This window comes from Medicago sativa, chromosome 7 (assembly GCF_051527215.1).
Source record: "Medicago sativa cultivar Bolivia chromosome 7, Bolivia_mono, whole genome shotgun sequence".
Lineage (NCBI taxonomy): Eukaryota > Viridiplantae > Streptophyta > Magnoliopsida > Fabales > Fabaceae > Medicago > Medicago sativa.
Genome location: NC_140755.1, coordinates 48,186,779 through 48,207,810, shown reverse-complemented (window position 1 = coordinate 48,207,810; position 21,032 = coordinate 48,186,779). Strand labels below are relative to the sequence as shown.

The 21,032-nt window shown below is 38.6% G+C and overlaps 1 protein-coding gene and 1 long non-coding RNA gene across 4 annotated transcripts in view; both read right to left on the bottom strand.

Annotated features, from left to right (window-relative positions):
• Positions 1 to 20,455, bottom strand: part of LOC146906340 (uncharacterized) — a 47,340-nt gene extending 26,885 nt beyond the window's left edge. Inside the window, exons 1-3 of one of the 3 annotated variants that reach the window (XR_015017649.1) lie at positions 20,086 to 20,455; positions 18,613 to 18,863; positions 6,793 to 7,472 (exon numbers count right to left, since the gene is read on the bottom strand). This is a non-coding gene — a long non-coding RNA (uncharacterized LOC146906340). Of the gene's footprint in view, positions 1 to 6,792; positions 7,473 to 18,612; positions 18,864 to 20,085 lie in introns of those variants that run through there. The other 2 variants (XR_015017650.1, XR_015017651.1) reach the window with 2 other exon arrangements.
• On the bottom strand, positions 11,649 to 13,857 carry LOC146906341 (uncharacterized). The gene is made up of 2 exons (XM_085723032.1): positions 12,782 to 13,857; positions 11,649 to 12,657 (listed from the first exon to the last, which is right to left on the bottom strand). Exons 1-2 carry the CDS (start codon positions 13,572 to 13,574, stop codon positions 11,825 to 11,827), a joined length of 1,626 nt encoding a protein of 541 aa, XP_085579158.1. The 5' UTR covers positions 13,575 to 13,857; the 3' UTR covers positions 11,649 to 11,824.
• Positions 20,456 to 21,032: the final 577 nt, after the last annotated feature.

The following is a 21,032-nucleotide window of genomic DNA, read 5'->3' as shown; positions in this document are numbered from 1 at the left end:
TGTCTCTAATTTTTGCATGGACCGCCCTTTCAGGTTTTAGTCCATCGAGACGTTTTTTTTTTACAAAGTATTTCTTGACTGCATCGGTATTCACAGGACATACAAGTTTGTCACCATTCATTGTAATTTGGCATTCATTGCCCCTGTAATCATATAACTTTGAAGCACAAGGTCACTTTCTTGACATTCACGGGGGCGAGCCTTCTTTATCGCATACTTGCTTTATCCTTTTGATATGACTGTCCATGACACACGACAATAACACTTTTAAATTCAATCAAGCTTAGCTTTCATTGGAACTTCCGTTGACAGGACTTTGACCTCCATGTGGGGCACTGCTTTTATATTGTAAACTGAGGGATGGTGGGGGGTTGCCCCTGTTAAAGTGTGCACTTGTCGTACAATATCCCTGCAAGGAAGATGGTAGCATCTCGTGCTAGTCTTTGTACATGAAAGTCCTCTTCTGGACAGTCTTCCTTAATATTTGCAGCTTCAGCGGACAAGATGCCCCAGTAGGCAATAATCTCATTGGGAAACTTTCATCTTCCCTTTTTCAGCCTCAGCCATAAGGAACTCAAAGTCGAGAGAGAGTACATGGTTAAAGTGTTCAACGGGTTTATTAATGCATGATTTGATTATTGATATAAACATTTTGATTATGCATATATGTGGAAATGATTTAAAGAATTTTTTTTGGTTTTTTGTATTTCCATTTTTCCAGAAGAAGCACAAAATAAAAACAAAGTCAGGATCAAAGCGACTTTATTTAATTAATGATGAAAACACATAAAGCAAAAAGCCCTAAACAAGTTCACTTCCGTCTCGGGTGGGACGAAAGGATCTTTTTTTTGAAAAACATAAAGCAACAAACAAACATATTAATTGAACAAATGAGTAGTAGAAATAAACATCAACAAAGACCCAATTGCAGCTAAACACTCCATGTATCAACATCAGGTCCCAAGATCCGGTAGCGGATTAACTTGCACATTCCAATTCAAACTCTTCAAAAGGTATGAGATCGTCTTTGATCAGCTTCTGGACTTCCATTTTCAAAGAGAAACAGTGCTCAACATCATGACCTTGTGCTCTTTGATGGAAGGTACAAAAGAGGTCAGGTCTCCACCGCTTTGGTAATTTCTTCGATATTGGAGGAGGTGGCCTGGTCTGAACAAGGTTCCTCTCAAGCAAATAGGGGAGCAACTTTTCATACTTCATAGGAATCGGATCATACTGTGGTGCTTTCTAAGCCTGTTGACAGGGCTGTTGTTGATATTGTTGTATTGCTGAAATTGGGGTTGATAAACCGGATTTTGAACATTTGCATCGGGCATAACAGCGGCAACAGGGTAATAAGCCGGATGCAGTTGTTGAGGCTGGTTTTCTACCACACTCATTTCCTGGTCTTCCTTCTCGGAATCATTAGTGGGAACACTTTCTTTCACCATACGTTCTTTTCGGACCCATTCTTCAATACGCATACCCACGATCATCATCTTCGTGAAGTTGCCAGATGCACTTGCAAGCATATGCTCAAAATAGAACGGATCCAGAGTTTCCAGGAAAATCTCGGTCAACTCTTCTTCTTCCAGAGGTGGACGGACTTGTTCGGCAACATCTCTCCAACATTGGGCATAAGCTTTGAAGGATTCATTATCATTCTGGGTCATGCGCTGCAGTTCTTTTCTGTCTGGGGCCAAGTGCAAGTTGTAGTTATATCGCTGGACGAAAGCCTCACACAAATCACTGAAAGTTTTGATAGCATCCTTGCTCAGACCCATGTACCATATTAGTGCCGCACCAGTCAAACCATCGTTACCTACTTGAGCAGACATCTTTCTCACATACATCACCAAATGAAGCTTAGGGCAAGTGTTCCCTTTGTACTTCTCAAAATCAGGGACCTTGAATTTAGGCGGTATCACGACATTGGGAACCAAGCAAAGATCATAAGCATTTTTCCCAAACAGTTCTTTCCCACAGAGAGCTTTCAATTCCAAATGTATTCTGTCAAACTTTTCTTCTAGTTCACCTATCCGGTCGTATGCAACCACATTTTCTGAGTGATAGATTGGCCCAGGGCCCTGCTGAGTAGTATGAATCAAAGGAGTTGAGTAGGTCATAGCAGCTTGAGGGATCAAAGGGCCCGATTGAGGGATAGGCTTTGTCTGTTGCACAAAAGGAGTTTGACGCTTAGAGACATCAGGACAGAATATTTCACCAGAACTTAAAGGTGTACTCCAGAGATAACCTTCCAGCATAGCATGTTGAGGAGTACTAGCAAACACTGTTGAAATCAGGGTAGTGGAAGCAACCGTCTGAGCTTGAGTGTTGCCAATAGGAAGAGACAACGGCTGACTCTGTGAAACCGACATCAAAGATACCAAGTTCCTCAAAATCTCATTTTCGGCCCGGAGGGTTGTCACCTCTTCACGAAGCTTGTGGTTCTCTTGTTCAAGATGATCCATTCTGATTTGCTCGAGTGTTGTAGATACGAGTAGACTGATGGATTAACCTTTTGTAGACAGAAACAAGATATGAGACACGGACTAGAAACTATGAATGCAAAATGATGCATGATATGCTTATGCAAAAATATACAATCTTTTTGTTATCGAAGGATTTTTCAAGGGGAGTTGTAAACATTGCAAAGGAACATGGCCTCATTTGAATATTGTAAAGATATTGCAATAGGTTTCCATTTCAGAGGTAAGAACGAAACCAAGGACAAAATTCTTTAACAAAAGCAAAAGCTTAGTTAAGATTTTTTTGAAATTGTATTGCTTGGTATTCATTCTTACAAGGTCCATACCTTTGATGTTTACAAAAAAACTTGGCTAAGTCCTTCAATATTTTTATGGATGAAAAAAGGTTTATGGATGAATGCATGTATGTATGATTATGCATAGGAAACATGAAGAGGTTTAAGGTAAACAATGTTGGAGCTTAGGGACAACAACGCCATTTGGTAAGGACTATGGTTTCCAATTGCACTTGTAACAAGGTTTCTACCAAGTTCCCAACTTACAACTACCCTTATGAATATCTCGGTGCGTAGGATTAACTCCTAGACCAATAATTCGTAAGGAAGTCTAGTTTGGGTGTAGTATCGCGTGACGACCAAAGTCAAGACTACTCTTGGTTTAGTCTCCGCACTACGTCCTAATAAAAGGCCAAGATGGGTTAAGGGTGATCTAAAGGTCCTCAACGCTTGATGGATTTCAAAAATAATAACGCCAATCACGACTACTCATGGTGACGTATATGTACTCTTGAACCCACATTGAGTGGAGTTATATCACATGCACACATAGGCAGGACTACTCCTGGTATGGCACTATGACCGTACTCCGTCCTATCTTATGTTTCACTCAAGTCCGGGTGTAGGACTTATTTTCCTCATCCCTCACGTAACAAAGTAAAAATATTTACAAAATAGTAAAGCAAAAATAAAGGAAGAAAGGTGGGCTTAACCCGCGTAGGATCCCCAGTGAAGTCGCCAATTTGTAGACCATGATTTTAGGGTGTCAATCCATTAATTGGTTTTGAACCTTCAATCGTTTGGACTTTCTCGATTTTTCGTGGGAAGGGAAAATAAGTTAAACCCTTATTTGGATCTGGGGGTTGGTTACGATTGGGGAAGGTGTTAAGCACCCGCATCGTCCACGGTATTCCGTGGGAACCTCTTTCTAACTTTATTTTGTCCTAGATTATTTTTATTTGAAAATTTATTGCTTAAAGTCTAAGTGAAAGAATGGAGGGAGAAGAAGTATGAGTTTTTGTTATTTTTATTTGATCGATTTGGAAGGAATAAACCCTCTGCCTACGTGCCCTTAAAAGGGATCAAAACCGCCATAGTTCTCTCTCAAAAATATTTTTTGTGGGTTAGGTTGATTTTAATTTGATTTTGAAAATGGTTTTAAGAAGGATTGCGAGACCTGAAGGTATAGAAGAATAAAATGGAAGTGAGGTTGTTTCATTTTATTTATGAAATTTAGTCTAAGTTCAATTAAGATTCATTAGGAATTTGAATAAGAAAATAAAGGAAAAAACATCTTGGATTTGGATCCAAGGTTTATTAAGAAAATATTTTTTGTCTTTTGCTTATTTGATTTTTTTGAGATAAAAAGGTTTTATTAAACTAACGGAAACCGAGCGTAACGACGTGAAAAATAAAGCGAGAGTAAAGCAATAAATAAAATGATAGTGTCGGTGCTTGTGTCGGTGTGTGCAATTACTACGCTATTACATACCATTCCTAGATACATTCTAAGAGAAATAAGAAACACAAAAGAAAATTACATCACTTCCCTAATTATACACACTAAATATCATGGAGTTTAAATAAAATGCAAGCATAAAGAAAACGCATGAGATCATCTAGAATTAAAGCAATATAGCAAGATAATAAGAAACTCAAAAGCATCACATCAAGACACAAAGTAGACACTGAAATATTAAAGCAAAATTAACACAAGGTATTGTGGAGTAAAAAATACTTAAAATGCATGAAATAGAGCTTTTTAAAACATTAAAGCAAAAATAAAAACATAGATTAAAGTATTTTGAAATGCTTGGAAGAAAGCCATGAAATGAGTTTAAAGTATGCATGAGTTAGATTTTTAAGTTTAAGCCAAATCAAAAGCTAAGATGCATAAAGTAAAATAGAAAAAAAATAAAAAATAAAACTACTAACTAAGTGATAAATAATGTATGCTAAATAAGTTTCTTAAGATGAATATGAGACAAATTTAAAACACCAAATAAATTGATAAAATGCATGATAAAATTTTAACATAAGTAATTAAAGTGTTAAAAGAATGCGTGAGTTTAAAATGGTTTATGTATGAAAGAAAATATGCAGGAAAGGGGGTACAGTAGCAATGTTAGGGGTTCAAACAGCACACAGAAAAATAAAACAGCAAACAAGAGAAATTGGGCCTGCAACTGGGTAAAGAGCTGGACCGGTTGGGTCATGGGTCGGGTATGGAGCAAGGTCCATGGGCTTGGCTCAGGCTGGACTGATATGGACCGTCTGATGAATCAGAAGGTCCAGATCAGATCACAAAAACTCATCATAGCCACTGGATCAAATGATCTAAAGGTTAAAAAAAAACAGATAAGGTAAGCACTAAAATAAGGAACAAAATGGCAGTAAAGCAGGGACCGTCAGATCGTAGATCTGACGGTTGAAACGAAAGGTATACGGTACACCCTTAGAGCAAAGCGCGCAGCAAAGGAAACAGGGAGCATCATCGACCGTCAGATCCAAGATCTGACGGTCTAGCCTTGAAGGTGCACAGGAATAACATACATTTGCGTGCACAGAACCAAATAAAAATATAGGGGTATAAAAACAGACTTGGACAAAAACACACATAAACACACTCTCCTTTCTCTCTCTAACGTTTTGCTCTCTCCCTTCTCTCTAAAAACACAGATCGGAGAAGATGGTGGAGGCGGTGGTCGGAACTGCTCCGACGCGGTGGTCGGTCGGAGAGCCGCCGCGTCGGAGTTTTTTTTATTAATTTTTTTTTCAAAATTTTATATCAAAAGCTCCGTCTCCTTCTCCTCTTCTCATTTCTTCAAACAGTTTTCAAAGAAAATTAAAGATATGACCTAGATCTAAGCTTTAAGTTTCGGAAATTTTAGACAAAAGATGAACAGAAGTGAACAGGAATCGTTACCTCTTGTTTTAAATCGGAGGACTCAAAGAATGCGACGGAAAACTTCTATCTGGATGCTTACTTGTTCGGATAGGAAAACTTCTTTCTCCTCCTTCCTGCTTCGCGAATCCGTTGTGTTATTTGTGAGCTTGAACCCAAAAGACGGATCGGAGATGATATTGATGATGATGAACAGATTCGGATTCACTTTTCTTCTTTCTTCACCAATCCGATTCAACTCGGTTCTATATGAGTTTATGTGTTGTTGTTGTTGTTATGGAAAGCAAAATCGAAAAAAAAAAACAAGTGTTGTGATGATTTATGATGATGACAGTGTTGGATCGATGATGATCTTAGTGGTATGTGTATGTGTTGTTGTTGTTGTTGTTATGGAAAGCAAAATCGAAAAAAAAAACAAGTGTTGTGATGATTTATGATGATGACAGTGTTGGATCGTTGATGATCTTAGTGGTATGTGTTTATTTGAGCTTGCTGGAAAATTTTGTGTTCATGGCGTTCTTCATGTTCATATTAATTTTTGTGATTTGATCTGTAAAATGGAAAGAGAATGGGAAATTAGGGTTTGTGCTGTGCGGCTGCTATGATTGGGTGTGTCAGTCTGTCCACAATGCAGTAATAAATGCTGCTATTTATAGCTATGAATTAGGGTTTGCAGGAAAAACTGATGATGTGTCATCTGTTTGATTGGGCCAGAAAGTACCTTTGCAGCTGGACTTGGATGAAAATACATGAAGGACCAATGGACTTAAAAAGGACTAAAAAAACAAAAGAAAACTATCTTAAAAACAAAACGTGACTTTGAAAAATAGAAGTAGAAAGAAAATATAAAAATGAAAATATAAAAATGGAAACAAAATAGAATAATAAAAACTTAAGATACAAAAATAAAAAGGAAATTAAATAATGAGAATTAAAAATAATAAAGATGAAATAAATGAATTAATAAGAATGTAAAACTGTCCCTTTCGGAAACCAAATGAGGTATTTTAAAATACCTCTCTGCTGAAATTCCGTCTGAAACGACAAAATTATTCGGCGTTTAAAATACGAATAAAAACTTAAAAACGAATAAAAGTGATCAAAATTTGGAGTATGACACAAGTACTTGTCAATAATATATCATTCGTATATGTATCAAATATAACATTGTTCACAATAAAGTACTCAAATATTTAATGTGTACTATAAGTCAGAATGTCAACTATCATTTTCACAATCTAAATAAACACTTAAACATCAACATCTGTCTTCATCTCTTGTACTTCTAAATCTTGAAATTCTTCATCGATATCATCATTATTCATTCATCTACACAATAAAGTAACAAGTTCAATAAGTCACATGTACAAATAATAGTGCTTTCATAGACCACTTGAAAATATATACGCCAAAAATGAGGTAGTAATTTCAAAGCCACCCATTCCAAAGAGACACACCAATATAGAGTATACTAAACTAATATAGTTGCGACATATGTTATTCTTCTTTTCATATGATAATAGTAAACTAATTGGTCCTCAATAAAAATCCTAGGTCTCCTACATGGAATATTTTTCTACTCTAAGACTAACACAAACTCACACAAAACTCATACTGCATCACAACCTGCTCCACTTCACACATTATTAAGTTTCACATTTGACATAATACTATAACATATCTGCTGAACCATAAACAGAACTTTATTTTCCTCCATACTAAGCAACATTGGAGAACCAATAGTAGAAGTATTCCTTAGCTCAGCCTCCAACTTCCTTTTTCATAATTCATACATCTGCAAACTACCTGTCAAATACAACAAACCATAGACACTTCAAATAAAAAAGGAAAAAAACTTAGTCTTATAATTTAGGTTTTTTTTTTTTTACATTGTTGCAATTATACAAAAGGTACCATAGAGAGTTGCTGATTTACACAACAATATCCACAAAATATCAACACCAATAGGGCCACCAGTGGAAGCATGAGCCCTATAACAACTAATATTAAGTGATTATCTTAACTTTGTAACATACATGTAACTGTTTAAGTTTACCTATATCAGTGTCGAGATCATAACATCAAACTATGTAATCCTATATTTGGTAATTGAAAATTTACTTAGAGTGATATTCTAAAGTTTGCTTCAAGTTACTAGTATATAGGTGCTAATCAGATAGTAGTTGCTTTCTTATATTTTTGTCAACAACCTTTCCTGAAATCATGATCCAGACAAAGTAAAATACTTGTCAATGACAAATAAAACATGCTTGTACCTTGTCATATTCAAATGGTTTTGAATTTCTTCATGCGGATGGTGGCCTCACATGCTTTACCCTCCAGGCCACGTGAGTGTTCTGTTGGTGCAATAGCGTGGGTAACAAAGTAATGCTTAGTAAGGAACGCCCTCTTTGCCCAAAAGGCAATCCCCACTTGTACTATTATTACCGTATCATTACTAATAATAATAATAGTGAAAATGGATGGGTGGAGAACCTGTATAGCAAATTTATCTCCCAGCTAGCAATATTATAACGAAAGCATGAAAGGGTAGGGTAGAGATAAAGGACGGGTAGGGTGGGACTTCCCAATCCACTTGAAACCAATATGTATTTGTACATGAAAGATATTATTCATGGTATGTTGTAGTTGCAATACTCTACGAGTGGATCCTATTTATGCAATGTGACAGGCTAAGAGGGAGAGAGCTCATGAAGGGAGAGGGACGAGTGCGTCTCTCCACCCCCTTTTTGTTTTATTGTGTATTCACCATCATTATTGTTCACGACAACTTTCTTAGTATGCCTCATTCACCTTACCCACCCTTTTTCCACTAGTTCTTCATTTAATGACACAAATATATCTATCTAGCAATATGCCATGTACACACAATAATAACTATTTGTTTGCTTGTGTCAGGAACTAGTGCATTCAATCTTTCATGTGTGATCAATCCGCGTCTAGCTCTTCTAACTATCCTTCCTCCGTAGCCATGTCGGAAGAAAGTGAGCCTGATTCGGTGGCCAAGGAAGTTCGTCAATCCTCCATCTATGATGACTATAACAACATCTTTAAACTTTATGAATGTTTAACGAAGCCCTCCCGGAAAGGTTTCTTTGACATCTTCCCTTGCAAGAAAGGAGAGTTTGTTTATCATTCTCCGTCTAACCCAAGGACAGAATACTATACCTATGTATATGATTGCTTCTTTGAAAAATTGGGGGTTCGTCTGCCCTTTACTGATTTTTAATGTGAGATCCTTCGAATCCTTAATGTAGCTCCTACCCAACTTCATCCAGGAGCGTGGTCTTTCATTCGCTCCTTTGAAGTTATTTGCCATGGAGTCGGTTTTTCTCAGTCTGCCTACGTATTCTTTAGTTTTTTCCTAGCCAAAAAAAGTACCAACAACTCATGGGTGTGCATGAGTAACTTTTCTGGTCGCCGCCTCGTCATACCCTATCATGCTTCCTGGAAAGGAATATATACTTTTAAAGAGAAATTCTTCCTCGTCCGTCCTGGGCCCAACTATCCCCGATTGTTTCATGACGAGTCTGGAGATCCTCTATTTCCTTTATATTGGACGGAAGATCCTCATTCTAAAATTAGACTTCGCACTCTACCAAAATCTGATGTAGACGACCAGTTGATATCGCTATTGCGTCAGGCTACGCCTGTCCCGACATCGAAAGTGCTTGGAAGTGAGCACCACCGCGAGAAACTAATCTTGTTATTGAGTAATTATTCTTCCCCTACCCCTCTAATTCTCTTTTTCTCTTTTAATATATGTATAAGACTTGTTTGAGTCTCCACATCAATTGTGATCGTGATTATGCTAACACTTTAACACTTTTTTTTTTTTTGCAGGATCAGCCGGGATGGCACCACTCACCAAGGAAGAGCGTCGTGCTGCTAGGGCTCAACAAGCTGTGGTGCAGGGGATCGCTCACTCCAACCCTGGACAAAACGAGCACATTGGATGTTCCACCGCTCACCCAAAAGATCCACCTTCCAATACGAGCTCCAAAAGAAGTCATCCAAATACTTCTATGGTAGTGACCCCCGAAGTCGTTGAGGAACATTTCGAGCTTGAGGTTTCGGAGCCTGCTCCTTACGTGTCTCCATTGGGAACTTGGCATGCCGAGCTAGCGGTTGGCAAATCTGGAGCTGCGAACCCCTCACTGTGGGATGTTGATTTTCCCTTTAACAAGGTTTTGAATCAGGCCACTACCTCAGAAGACACAGCGACGATGGAACATCTTGGAATTTATGAGTCTCTGCAAGCCATGAGAACTTGCTCTTTCTGGACGAGTGCTCTAGCTAACTCCACCGAGAATCTTTGTCGTCGCCAGCATGATTATTTACTCCAGAATTTATAACCATTGAAAGATAAGGTCAATGTACTTGAGAAACGGTGCGAAGAGTTGGAAGGTTTATATAATCATGCAACTAAGAAGTTAGAGAGGGCTGAGACGGACTTGAAAACCTCTAATAGGAAGTTTCATGCTCTAAGGAAGGAGAAATCTGAAATTCAGTCTCTTCTGGTCTCCGCCCAGGAAACGCGAGACGCGCTGCAGATGAGGGTCACTACACTTACAAGCCAGGGGTAAGCTGATTATGATAATGGCTTTCAGGAGGCTCTTGACCAGGTTCGTGAGAGGTTTCCGACCCTTGATCTTGGCGAGATCCGTCCAGACTAGTGGGGGCGTCGTGGAGTCTATGGATAGCTGATATTTATTGTGTTGTATTTGGACTTATGTTATTTTATTTTCCTGTAAGGCCATTTCGGCCATTTGCATTAGGCCACTTTTGGGCCAAACTATGTTGTATTATTTCACTTTCGGATTACTATGGTATCTCTTGTTATTGTTGTGTACTTCAGCATGCTCTCTTTTACTATGCATTTCTCTTACCACGTAAATTTGTCCAAGTCTACATTGATACTCGCTCAGGTCCTGAGGGTGTAGCTCTACTCGACCATCATTATTTAGATGTCCAGGAGAGTCTCTAACGGATCTCTCCCTATAACGTAGATTTGCCTAAGGGTCGGGTCTATACCGATACTCGCTCAGGTCTTGAAGGCGTGGCTCTACTCGACCAACCTTATTGAGACGTCAAGGAGAGTCTCTAACGGATCTCTCCCAATAACGTAGATTTGCCTAAGGGTCGGGTCTATACTGATACTCGCTTAGGTCTTGAAGGCGTGGCTCTACTCGACAAAAGGAGAGCAACCAGGGAAATTGCACGCACACTGGGAAGGACCTTTTAGAGTGAAAGACGAGGTGGGAAAAGGAGCTTACCGTTTGGAGCGTCTGGATGGCAAGAAGGTGCCACGCACTTGGAACGCAGCGAACCTTCGTTACTACTTCAGCTAAGGAGAGCAAATCGAGGGAAATGGCCAAGTCTTATGTTTATTTTTATTATGGCTAGTCTATTATGTTAAGAGCAGAGCTCTAATGAAGGCATTATGCCAGAAGTAGAGCTTTAATGAAGGCATTATGCCAATAGTTGTTGGATCTTTGTATTGTACTTCTACCTATTTCTTATAATATTGAATCAAGGACATTTTCCTGCAGGATACACCAAATCTACGTTATAGGGAGAGATCCGTTAGAGACTCTCCTTGACGTCTCAATAAGGGTGGTCGAGTAGAGCCACGCCTTCAAGACCTAAGCGAGTATCGGTATAGACCCGACCCTTAGGCAAATCTACGTTATAGGGAGAGATCCGTTAGAGACTCTCCTTGACGTCTCAATAAGGTTGGTCGAATAGAGCCACACCTTCAAGACCTAAGCGAGTATCGGTATAGACCCGACCCTTAAGAAAATCTACGTTATAGGGAGAGATCCGTTAGAGACTCTCCTGGACATCTAAATAATGATGGTCGAGTAGAGCTACACCCTCAAGACCTGAGCGAGTATCAGTGTAGACTTGGACAAATTTACGTGGTAAGAGAAATGCATAGTAAAAGAGAGCATGCTGAAGTACACAACAATAACACGAGATACCATAGTAATCCGAAAGTGAAATAATACAACATAGTTTGGCCCAAAAGTGGCCTAATGCAAATGGCCGAAATGGCCTTACAGGAAAATAAAATAACACAAGTCCAAATACAACACAATAAATATCAGTTATCCATAGACTCCATGACGCCCCCACTAGTCTGGACGGATCTCGCCAAGATCAAGGGTCGGAAACCTCTCACGAACCTGGTCAAGAGCCTCCTGAAAGCCATTATCATAATCAGCTAACCCCTGGCTTGTAAGTGTAGTGACCCTCATCTGCAGCGCGTCTCGCGTTTCCTGGGCGGAGACCAGAAGAGAATGAATTTCAGATTTCTCCTTCCTTAGAGCATTAAACTTCCTATTAGAGGTTTTCAAGTCCGTCTCAGCCCTCTCTAACTTCTTAGTAGCATGATTATATAAACCTTCCAATTCTTCGCACCGTTTCTCAAGTACATTGACCTTATCTTTCAATGGTTGTAAATTCTGGAGTAAATAATCATGCTGGCGATGACAAAGATTCTCGGTGGAGTTAGCTAGAGCACTCGTCCAGAAAGAGCAAGTTCTCATGGCTTGCAGAGACTCATAGATTCCAAGATGTTCCATCGTCGCTGTGTCTTCTGAGGTAGTGGCCTGATTCAAAACCTTGTTAAAGGGAAAATCAACATCCCACAGTGGGGGGTTCGCAGCTCCAGAGTTGCCAACCGCTAGCTCGGCATGCCAAGTTCCCAATGGAGACACGTAAGGAGCAGGCTCCGAAACCTTAGGCTCGGAATGTTCCTCGACGACTTCGGGGGTCATTACCATAGAAGTATTTGGATGACTTCTTTTGGAGCTCGTCTTGGAAGGTGGATCTTTTGGGTGAGCGGTGGAACATCCAATGTGCTCGTTTTGTCCAGGGTCGGAGTGAGCGATCCCCTGCACCACAGCTTGTTGAGCCCTAGCAGCACGACGCTCTTCCTTGGTAAGTGATGCCATCCCGGCTGGTCCTGCAAAAAAAAAAATGTGTTAAAGTGTTAGCATAATCACGTTCACAATTGATGTGGAGACGCAAACAAGTCTTGTACATAAAAGAGAAAAAGAGAATTAGAGGGGTAGGGGATGAATAATTACTCAATAACGAGATTAGTTTCTCGCGGTGGTGCTCACTTTCAAGCACTTTCAATGCCGGGACAGGCGTAGCCTGACGCAATAGCAAGATCAACTGGTCGTCTACATCAGATTTTGGTAGAGTGCAAAGTCTAATTTTAGAACGAGGATTTTCCGTCCAATATAAAGGAAATAAAGGATCTCTAGACTCATCATGAAACAATCGGGGATAGTTGGGCCCAGGACGGACGCGGAAGAATTTCTCTTTAAAAGTATGTATTCCTTTCCAGGAAGCATGATAAGGTATGACGAGGCGGCGACCAGAAAAGTTACTCATGCACACCCATGAGTTGTTGGTACTTTTTTTGGCTAGGAAAAAACTAAAGAATACGTAAGCAGACGGAGAAAAACCGACTCCATGGCAAATAACTTCAAAAGAGCGAATGAAAGACCACACTCCTGGATGAAGTTGGGTAGGAGCTACATTAAGGATTCGAAGGATCACACATTGAAAATCAGTAAAGGGCAGACGAACCCCCAATTTTTCAAAGAAGCAATCATATACATAGGTATAGTATTTTGTCCTTGGGTTAGACGGAGAATGATAGACAAACTCTCCTTTCTCGCAAGGGAAGATGTCAAAGAAACCTTTCCGGGAGGGCTTCGTTAAACATTCATAAAGTTTAAAGATGCTGTTATAGTCATCATAAATGGAGGATTGACGAACTTCCTCGGCCACCGAATTAGGCTCACTTTCTTCTGACATGGCTACGAAGGAAGGATAGTTAGAAGAGCTAGACGCGGATTTATCACTCATGAAAGATTAAATGCACTAGTTCCTGACACAAGCAAACACATAGTTATTATTGTGTGTACATGGCGTACTGCTAGATAGATATATTTGTGTCATTAAATGAAGAACTAGTGGAAAAGGGTGGGTAAGGTGAATGAGGCATACTAAGAAAGTAGTCGTGAACAATAATGATGGTGAGTACACAAAATAAAACAAAAAGGGGGTGGAGAGACGCACTCGTCCCTCTCCCTTCACGAGCTCTCTCCCTCTTAGCCTGTCACATTGCATAAATAGGATCCACTCGTAGAGTATTGCAACTACAACTTACCATGAATAATATACAAATACATATTGGTTTCAAGTGGATTGGGAATTCCCACCCTACCCGTCCTTTATCTCTACCCTACCCTTTCATGCTTTCGTTATAATATTGCTAGCTGAGAGATAAATTTGCTATACAGGTTCTCCACCCATCCATTTTCACTATTATGATTATTAGTAATGATACGGTAATAATAGTACAAGTGGGGATTGCCTTTTGGGAAAAGAGGGTGTTCCTTACTAAGCATTACTTTGCTACCCACGCTATTGCACCAACAGAACACTCACGTGGCCTGGAGGGTAAAGCATGTGAGGCCACCATCCGCATGAAGAAATTCAAAACCATTTGAATATGACAAGGTACAAGCATGTTTTTTTTAATTGAAGAGATTCCTTTAAAAAGAGACATGGAAAAATTATCAAGAGGTAGTTATATTTGAAGGCCAAGAAACTATGTAAACAAAGAGAATGGTCTTTGAATTGTGATGGTAGTAAAATGTGTTGTACCCGTCCCCACACTCTACTACCCATCCTTTCTCTTCCTTTTCCTAGCCCTCCACACTCTCCTACACGTCCTCTCTCTCTTCTCCTACTCGTCCCCTCTCTCTCCACTTGTTCTCTCTCCACCCCAACCATAAAAAGAGAAGTACAAAGGATTGGGGGACCCACTCTTAGAGTGTTACAATTACAACCTGCCATGTATAAATATCTCTTATACATAAGTACAACTATGTTTTGTATATACACTTCACATGACAGACCTCCCTATCACAATAAGCATTGAACTAACACTCTTTCATTAAAGGTACGTTATTATTATTATTAGATTGGTGGCTTTTGGACAGTACCATATGTGATTATTCAAATGTCTCTGACCACATAAATACAAGTACAAAAGGGTAGTTCAAGTTCAACCACAAAATTAAGGCGCATGGAAGATTTACTATGTTGTGAAGATTTCAGTAGGAACCAAATCAACAAAGACAAAAATGGGAGAGTAAAAATGAAATGGTGAAAATATGGTGGTGTGAGGAAGGTAAAAATTCTCTATTTATAAAGAAAGAAAAGTGTGGGACCCGTTAGAAACATTAATAGGATGGGTACAATGATGGGACATGACAAATAGTTGGAATCAAACTAGTGTTTATAACTGGGTCACGAATTAGTTACTGGGTGGATGGCGGATTGGTATGAGTCGAGATCGGATAATGTACAAACGTCTACGCCTTTAACAGGCTTGACGCTTGGTGGACTTTGGACTGGCACGGATCGATCGGATAAAGAACAAACGTCTACGCCTTAACAGGCTTGACGCTTGGTGGACTGTGGACTGGTATGGGTAGACCATTCCCATTTGGTTGTTCAAGTCAAGCCAGCCAGCTCGGTACGTCTTCAGTCAACACTGGTTTGATCGTTCAAGTCAAGCCAGCCAGCTCAGTACGTCTTCAGTCAACACTGGTTTGATTGTTCGAGTCAAGCCAGCCAGCTCAGTACGTCTTCAGTCAACACTGGTCTGATTGTTCAAGTCAAGTCAACCAGCTCATCTCTTCTTAACTTAATACCACGTGTCGCGTACGGACAATCATCGCGTCTCAACTCCACGCGCCTATTGCAAATAAATCGCTTCCAGGTCCACGCGCGGCCGTACGTAAAGCAAACAACCAATAGAAGGCTCTGGATCACAACTCCATGGGCCCTGAATGATCAGGGAAAGGCCCATTAAGCCAACACTTTGAGGACTATAAAAGGGGAACACTTGGATGTTTGATGGGACAGATTCTAAGCAGTGAAAACAGTGTATTACTCCTTTACTTCTTAAGAGTGCTCTTGAGACTCCTAGGACGTTTCACTGAGCAGCTCGCCTATTGTAATTAATTTGTTTACATACGTGAACAGAAAGTGATGTGCAGCCTTGGCCAGTAAAATGGCTAGGCTGAAACGAGTAGTGTTAGATCAGCGGTCATGGGGAAATTAATTTTATTCCACAAAGAGATAAAACCATTTGTCAGATGCAACAAAAACCAACTCTTCCATTTACAAGCTAAAAATAATAATTTGAAAGTGATAGAGCAGAGCCAATAACACAGAAGAAATCAATAGAAACTAGAGAATAATGGTGAATATTATTAACTAGATGGAATAAAGAAAAGGGTTACAAGTTCCAGAGCAAAGCTCCTCAGCAAAGTCTCTTGCTGCCGGCCCTAAAAGGGTACTAACAAATAATCTGATTGCTTCCTAGAACTCCCTCTACATATTGACTTATATAGAATACTACCAAGGACATATTATCAAATAATATCTTTACTAAGATTTATTTGAATAACATCTTTATTATATATTTCTAATATAATATCTTTACTAAGATTTATTTGGATAATATACTTATTATATATTTCTAATATAATTCTAATATAATATCTTTACTAAGATTTATTTAGAGAATATCTTCTTACTCTCTCTATTGGCCTAAGGCCCATATCTAATTTCCTATCATCACCGACCGCTAGAAAAACAACCTTGTCCTCAAGGTTGGATATAGTTTCTATAGCCATTTTTGCTACTGGGAGAGCCTTCAATTTGCCTGAGAAACAAATAGGAATGGAGCCGTTGAAGACAGTGATGCTGGATATCAATTGCACCCAAATGCTTGAGGACCAAAACTTTCCTCTATCATATACCAAATTAAGCCGCATCCAAATGCTTGAAGACCAAAACTTCCCTTTGTCATATACAAGTTTCATAAAATAGTATTTCGCGGAATAGTTTATCCCACCCAGTCCATAAGCAGCCCCAACCATAAGAAAGTTGCATTTTCTGGGGTCCCATGGTGTTACCAAAACTAGTGAATAGAATAACTGCATTGCAACATTGGCTAAATCAAACAATTCCTCCAAGTAACAAGCGTTGAAATTCCACGCAAACATCAAGATAGCTGCTGGGAATTTGTTCCCAAGGCTGGAAACGCTGATCTGAAACTTGTGCTTGTCATTGGCATGGTCAACACTTTCAGCATATATTATGATGACTTTAAGTTTATACTGCAATACTCTATGTAATTTGTCTTCAAAATTTACGAAGGACCCTTTCCAATTAAGTTCAAACATAGCAACTTTTATCGATTTCATCCTTCCAGAACGGCAATAAAACACTATCATTTCATCACAATCTTCCAATCTTGGAACCGTTTTTGCCCTTAACATCTCTAGATCCTTCTCAACTGAACCGATGTTAAAAACCTCTGTTGATAGTGATCCCATACTTGCCAGATATCTTGTCACCGACATCGTTTGCTCGACCTCCTTTGACCCAGTGTCCGGCGGCTTTGGTGGTGGTGTGATTATGATTGAGCAACACGCACATACTTCATTGACAAATACAGTGCTCTCCTTTCCGCTTGGCTTTCCTTTAGTGTTCACAATCCCAAATCCAGTGCTCAGTGACTGTGGGGAATTCGCCTCCCATAAATAAGCAACTGGTGCCTTCAATAGCAATACCCACGAAGCTAGTACTCCCACGGTTCTCAATTTCCGTTTCTGATCTATCGATTCCGAAGACGGTAACAGGATGGCAGGAACCGCCAAAGACGAAGGTTCAATTCCATCCATTCCTTCCGACAGAATTGGATGGTTTCTTCCCTCCCCCAAAGCAATTGCTCTGTGTTCCTTCTTCATATTCTCTCCCGCCTCTTCCTTTTCTGGTGTCACCTCAGTTTCACCAAAAATCACACTAGAGGTTGACGTCAGCGGCTTGTGAGACCCTGTCGATATGGTAGAACCGGAAATCAAGCATGATTGACCTGAAACTCCCCAAACCGGTCTCGGGTTAGATGACTTGTTACCATCATCTTCTTGATGAGCCAGCGACTGCTTCTGCGGACGAGCCCAAGAGTTTGGACCCATTTTGTAACCTGAACGCGACTCCTCAGCAAACTCCCGCTCCACATCACGTGCCCACTGCATCGCCAATTCACAGTTGCGTGGTTTGAACATGCGAACACGAGAACGGATATCGTGACGTAATCCACTGATGAAGTAACCCAAAAGTTGTTGCTCCGGCAAACGTTCACACTGAGAAGAGTATAATTGGAAACCTGCAACATAGTTCTCTACTGAGCCAGTGTGTTTCAACTCCTTGAGTTTTTCTAATGGATTCACCAAAGCACGTTGAATCTCTTCGGCAATCACAGCACGCAAACCTTCGATTCTTGTTTTGACACGTTCCAAACGATCCTCCACAAAATTAAATCGCTCAGCCATGGTTTGCATGAACAAGGTAGGTCGGACCAATTGATAGAGCAGAGCCAATAACACAGAAGAAATCAATAGAAACTAGAGAATAGTGGTGAATATTATTAACTAGATGGAATAAAGAAAATGGTTACAAGTTCCAGAGCAAAGCTCCTCAGCAAAGTCTCTTGCTGCTGGCCCTAAAAGGGTACTAACAAATAATCTGATTGCTTCCTAGAACTCCCTCTACATATTGACTTATATAGAATACTACCAAGGACATATTATCAAATAATATCTTTACTAAGATTTATTTGAATAATATCTTTATTATATATTTCTAATATAATATCTTTACTAAGATTTATTTGGATAATATACTTATTATATATTTCTAATATAATTCTAATATAATATCTTTACTAAGATTTATTTAGAGAATATCTTCTTACTCTCTCTATTGGCCTAAGGCCCATATCTAATTTCCTATAAGAAAGCTTAAACCATATAAATACCTTCTCAAAGAGATCAAACCACTATCAACTGTCCTCGAAATCCACTTTCATCCCATCAATGCCATTGAATCAGCCAAAAGTCTCAATCTTCCCACTTTAGCAGCAACTATCTTATAATTACATGAGTTAATTACAATTTCAATTGTATCAATCGTTCATACCTTCTTGAAGAGTACTCACTAAAGCAACAACAAATGTCCTGATCAAAAGAGAGGTGGATTTGGAGTATGGAATAGAAACTGCTTCAGTTACTGCAGCAAACTAAGGTAAATAAGAAAAGAGTATAGCCGCAACCTATAATATTAGATGTATATAAAAATTATAATAACTGATATCAATGACAGATAGATAATAACAAATTGCAGCAGTCCAATGTGTGCAAACTCACAAGCAGACATTATTTAATGATTTAATAATAACAAACTTGAAGAATAGACGTACGAAAAAATAAACTATGGTAAAAAAAAATTCAAGTTTATAAACTAATGAACCACTAAAGTAATAAGGTGGCTAATAATGTAAAACCCATTACCAGTTATTAAATCAATTAATCACTTGATAGATCAATTACATAATTTGATCAATTACGGATACATTGTCTTCAAATTTTTATACGTTTACATCCATGAATGTGCTAGTTTTTACACACTTATGTAGTTTTGGGTAACTGTAAGTGGAGTGTAATAGGAAATGTTCACACATTAAGTTCATCTTACACAATTCTAACATATAAAATCTCCAATAGAAACCATTGCAAACTTCTACACTAGTTTATCATACAAAGTTTCTAGCTTCCTCTCAACTTCAAATTATGGAAGGTACTGACCAACAATTTTTAAGAAAGGGAAGTAACTTTCATCTACTAAGCATATGGACACTATTCTATGAAGCACAAACACTATTCGAATTACGCGTGTCCGAGTGTCGTACATGTGTTAATGTCCGACACGACACCAACACATATATTTACATTGAATTAGGTGATTTTCTCAAATTATTATTGGTGTCGGCGTGCGTGTCAATGTATGTCATATGCAGTGTCCATATCTGTATTCGTGCTTCATAGTCACTAGTTCAATCACAACAACTCTGTTTTATAGAAGGTAATTAGGCTTCCTACTTTTAAAATAGTTGAATGATTTTAGTACACGTGATTATTACCCATGTTATTTCAAGTTCAACTACTTTGTCTATTAGCTGATTCAAGTTCAAGTCATAACTAACTACCATCTTTGTCAACCTTTAAATGTTAAAAGAAGAATATTGATAAAAACTTGATACTTATAAAAATTCAAATCCATCGTACAATTACAAGGTTTTTCTATCAATAGACAATACAGAACAAACAAACGCAATAGAGAGAAGGAGAATCTGTTCAACAATCAAAATTAAACAAAAAAAGAAAACCAAAGAATCTATATTGAACAATTCAACAGAGGCAATATGAACAATAATCACAGAAAAAAAATATACCTTTGTGGATCCAATAACTTCTTCAATCACAGCAAACATGTCGTCGTCGCCGCCGCCTTCTTCAGAGATTGATTGAACAAGATGCGGGCTCTGAAAGTTTGGAAGAGTATAAATTCCTGAAAGGATTCATGGAATTTTATGAAGGGGGTCTGAGATTATTTGAGGGTAGAATCGAAGAAGGAAGAAAGGGGGTTTTATGGGTTTTTCGAAGCTTGAAATATGGTTTGAGATTATCGAAGGGGGTGGGATTGAGGAGGTTCGAAAGGTGCGAATTGAATTCCAACTTTTGAGGTTTCTCTGAAATTTGAGGATTAAAGTTCGAAAGCTTTAGGGATTGAGGGGTTCACTGAACAAAGACTTATTTTGTAAAAAAAAAAACAAAGACTTATTTATTTGTTTGTTTATTTATTTTAAGTCAAAAAAATATTAGTTTGTTTTCAAATAATATTTATTAAAATATGAAAACCGTTATCTTCGATACTCTATCAGAACAATATTTTTACGTTCAAAAAATTAGGGCCAAAATGTTGTAGTGAACTCAACATATTTTAGTTTGCATGCAGTTAAAATTAAGGTAAAATAATGACCATTTATTGTTTGTTTATTCTAATAGTAATTAATAACATCATAACATAAATGTGTGTGTTGTGTAAAAGAAACTTAATAAATAAATGTATAAATGACATGTTATGTAAAATAAACATTGCTATGATTGCAATAAAAGAATATCTTTAAAAACTATATTTTTCGTAAAGTCTTCATCTTCTCCTTCTATTTTCCCTTCTTTAATGAGAACTTTTGTTGAATTTTGAGAAATTCCTCTTAATAAAGCTATATATAATCGACCATGGCTGAAAACATGTCATGGAGGATAGATTCCGACATTGGGAATGGTCTGTCCTTGTGACTTATTAATGGTAATAGCAAAACTTAGTCTAACTGGAAAC

Excerpts from the sequence above, each read along its gene's own strand:
- LOC146906341 (XM_085723032.1), bottom strand. The coding sequence starts at position 13,574 with ATGAGTGATAAATCCGCGTCTAGCTCTTCTAACTATCCTTCCTTCGTA. Across the intron at positions 12,658-12,781 it reads GAAACTAATCTCGTTATTGA|GACCAGCCGGGATGGCATCA; the intron begins GTAATTATTCAT and ends TTTTTTTTGCAG.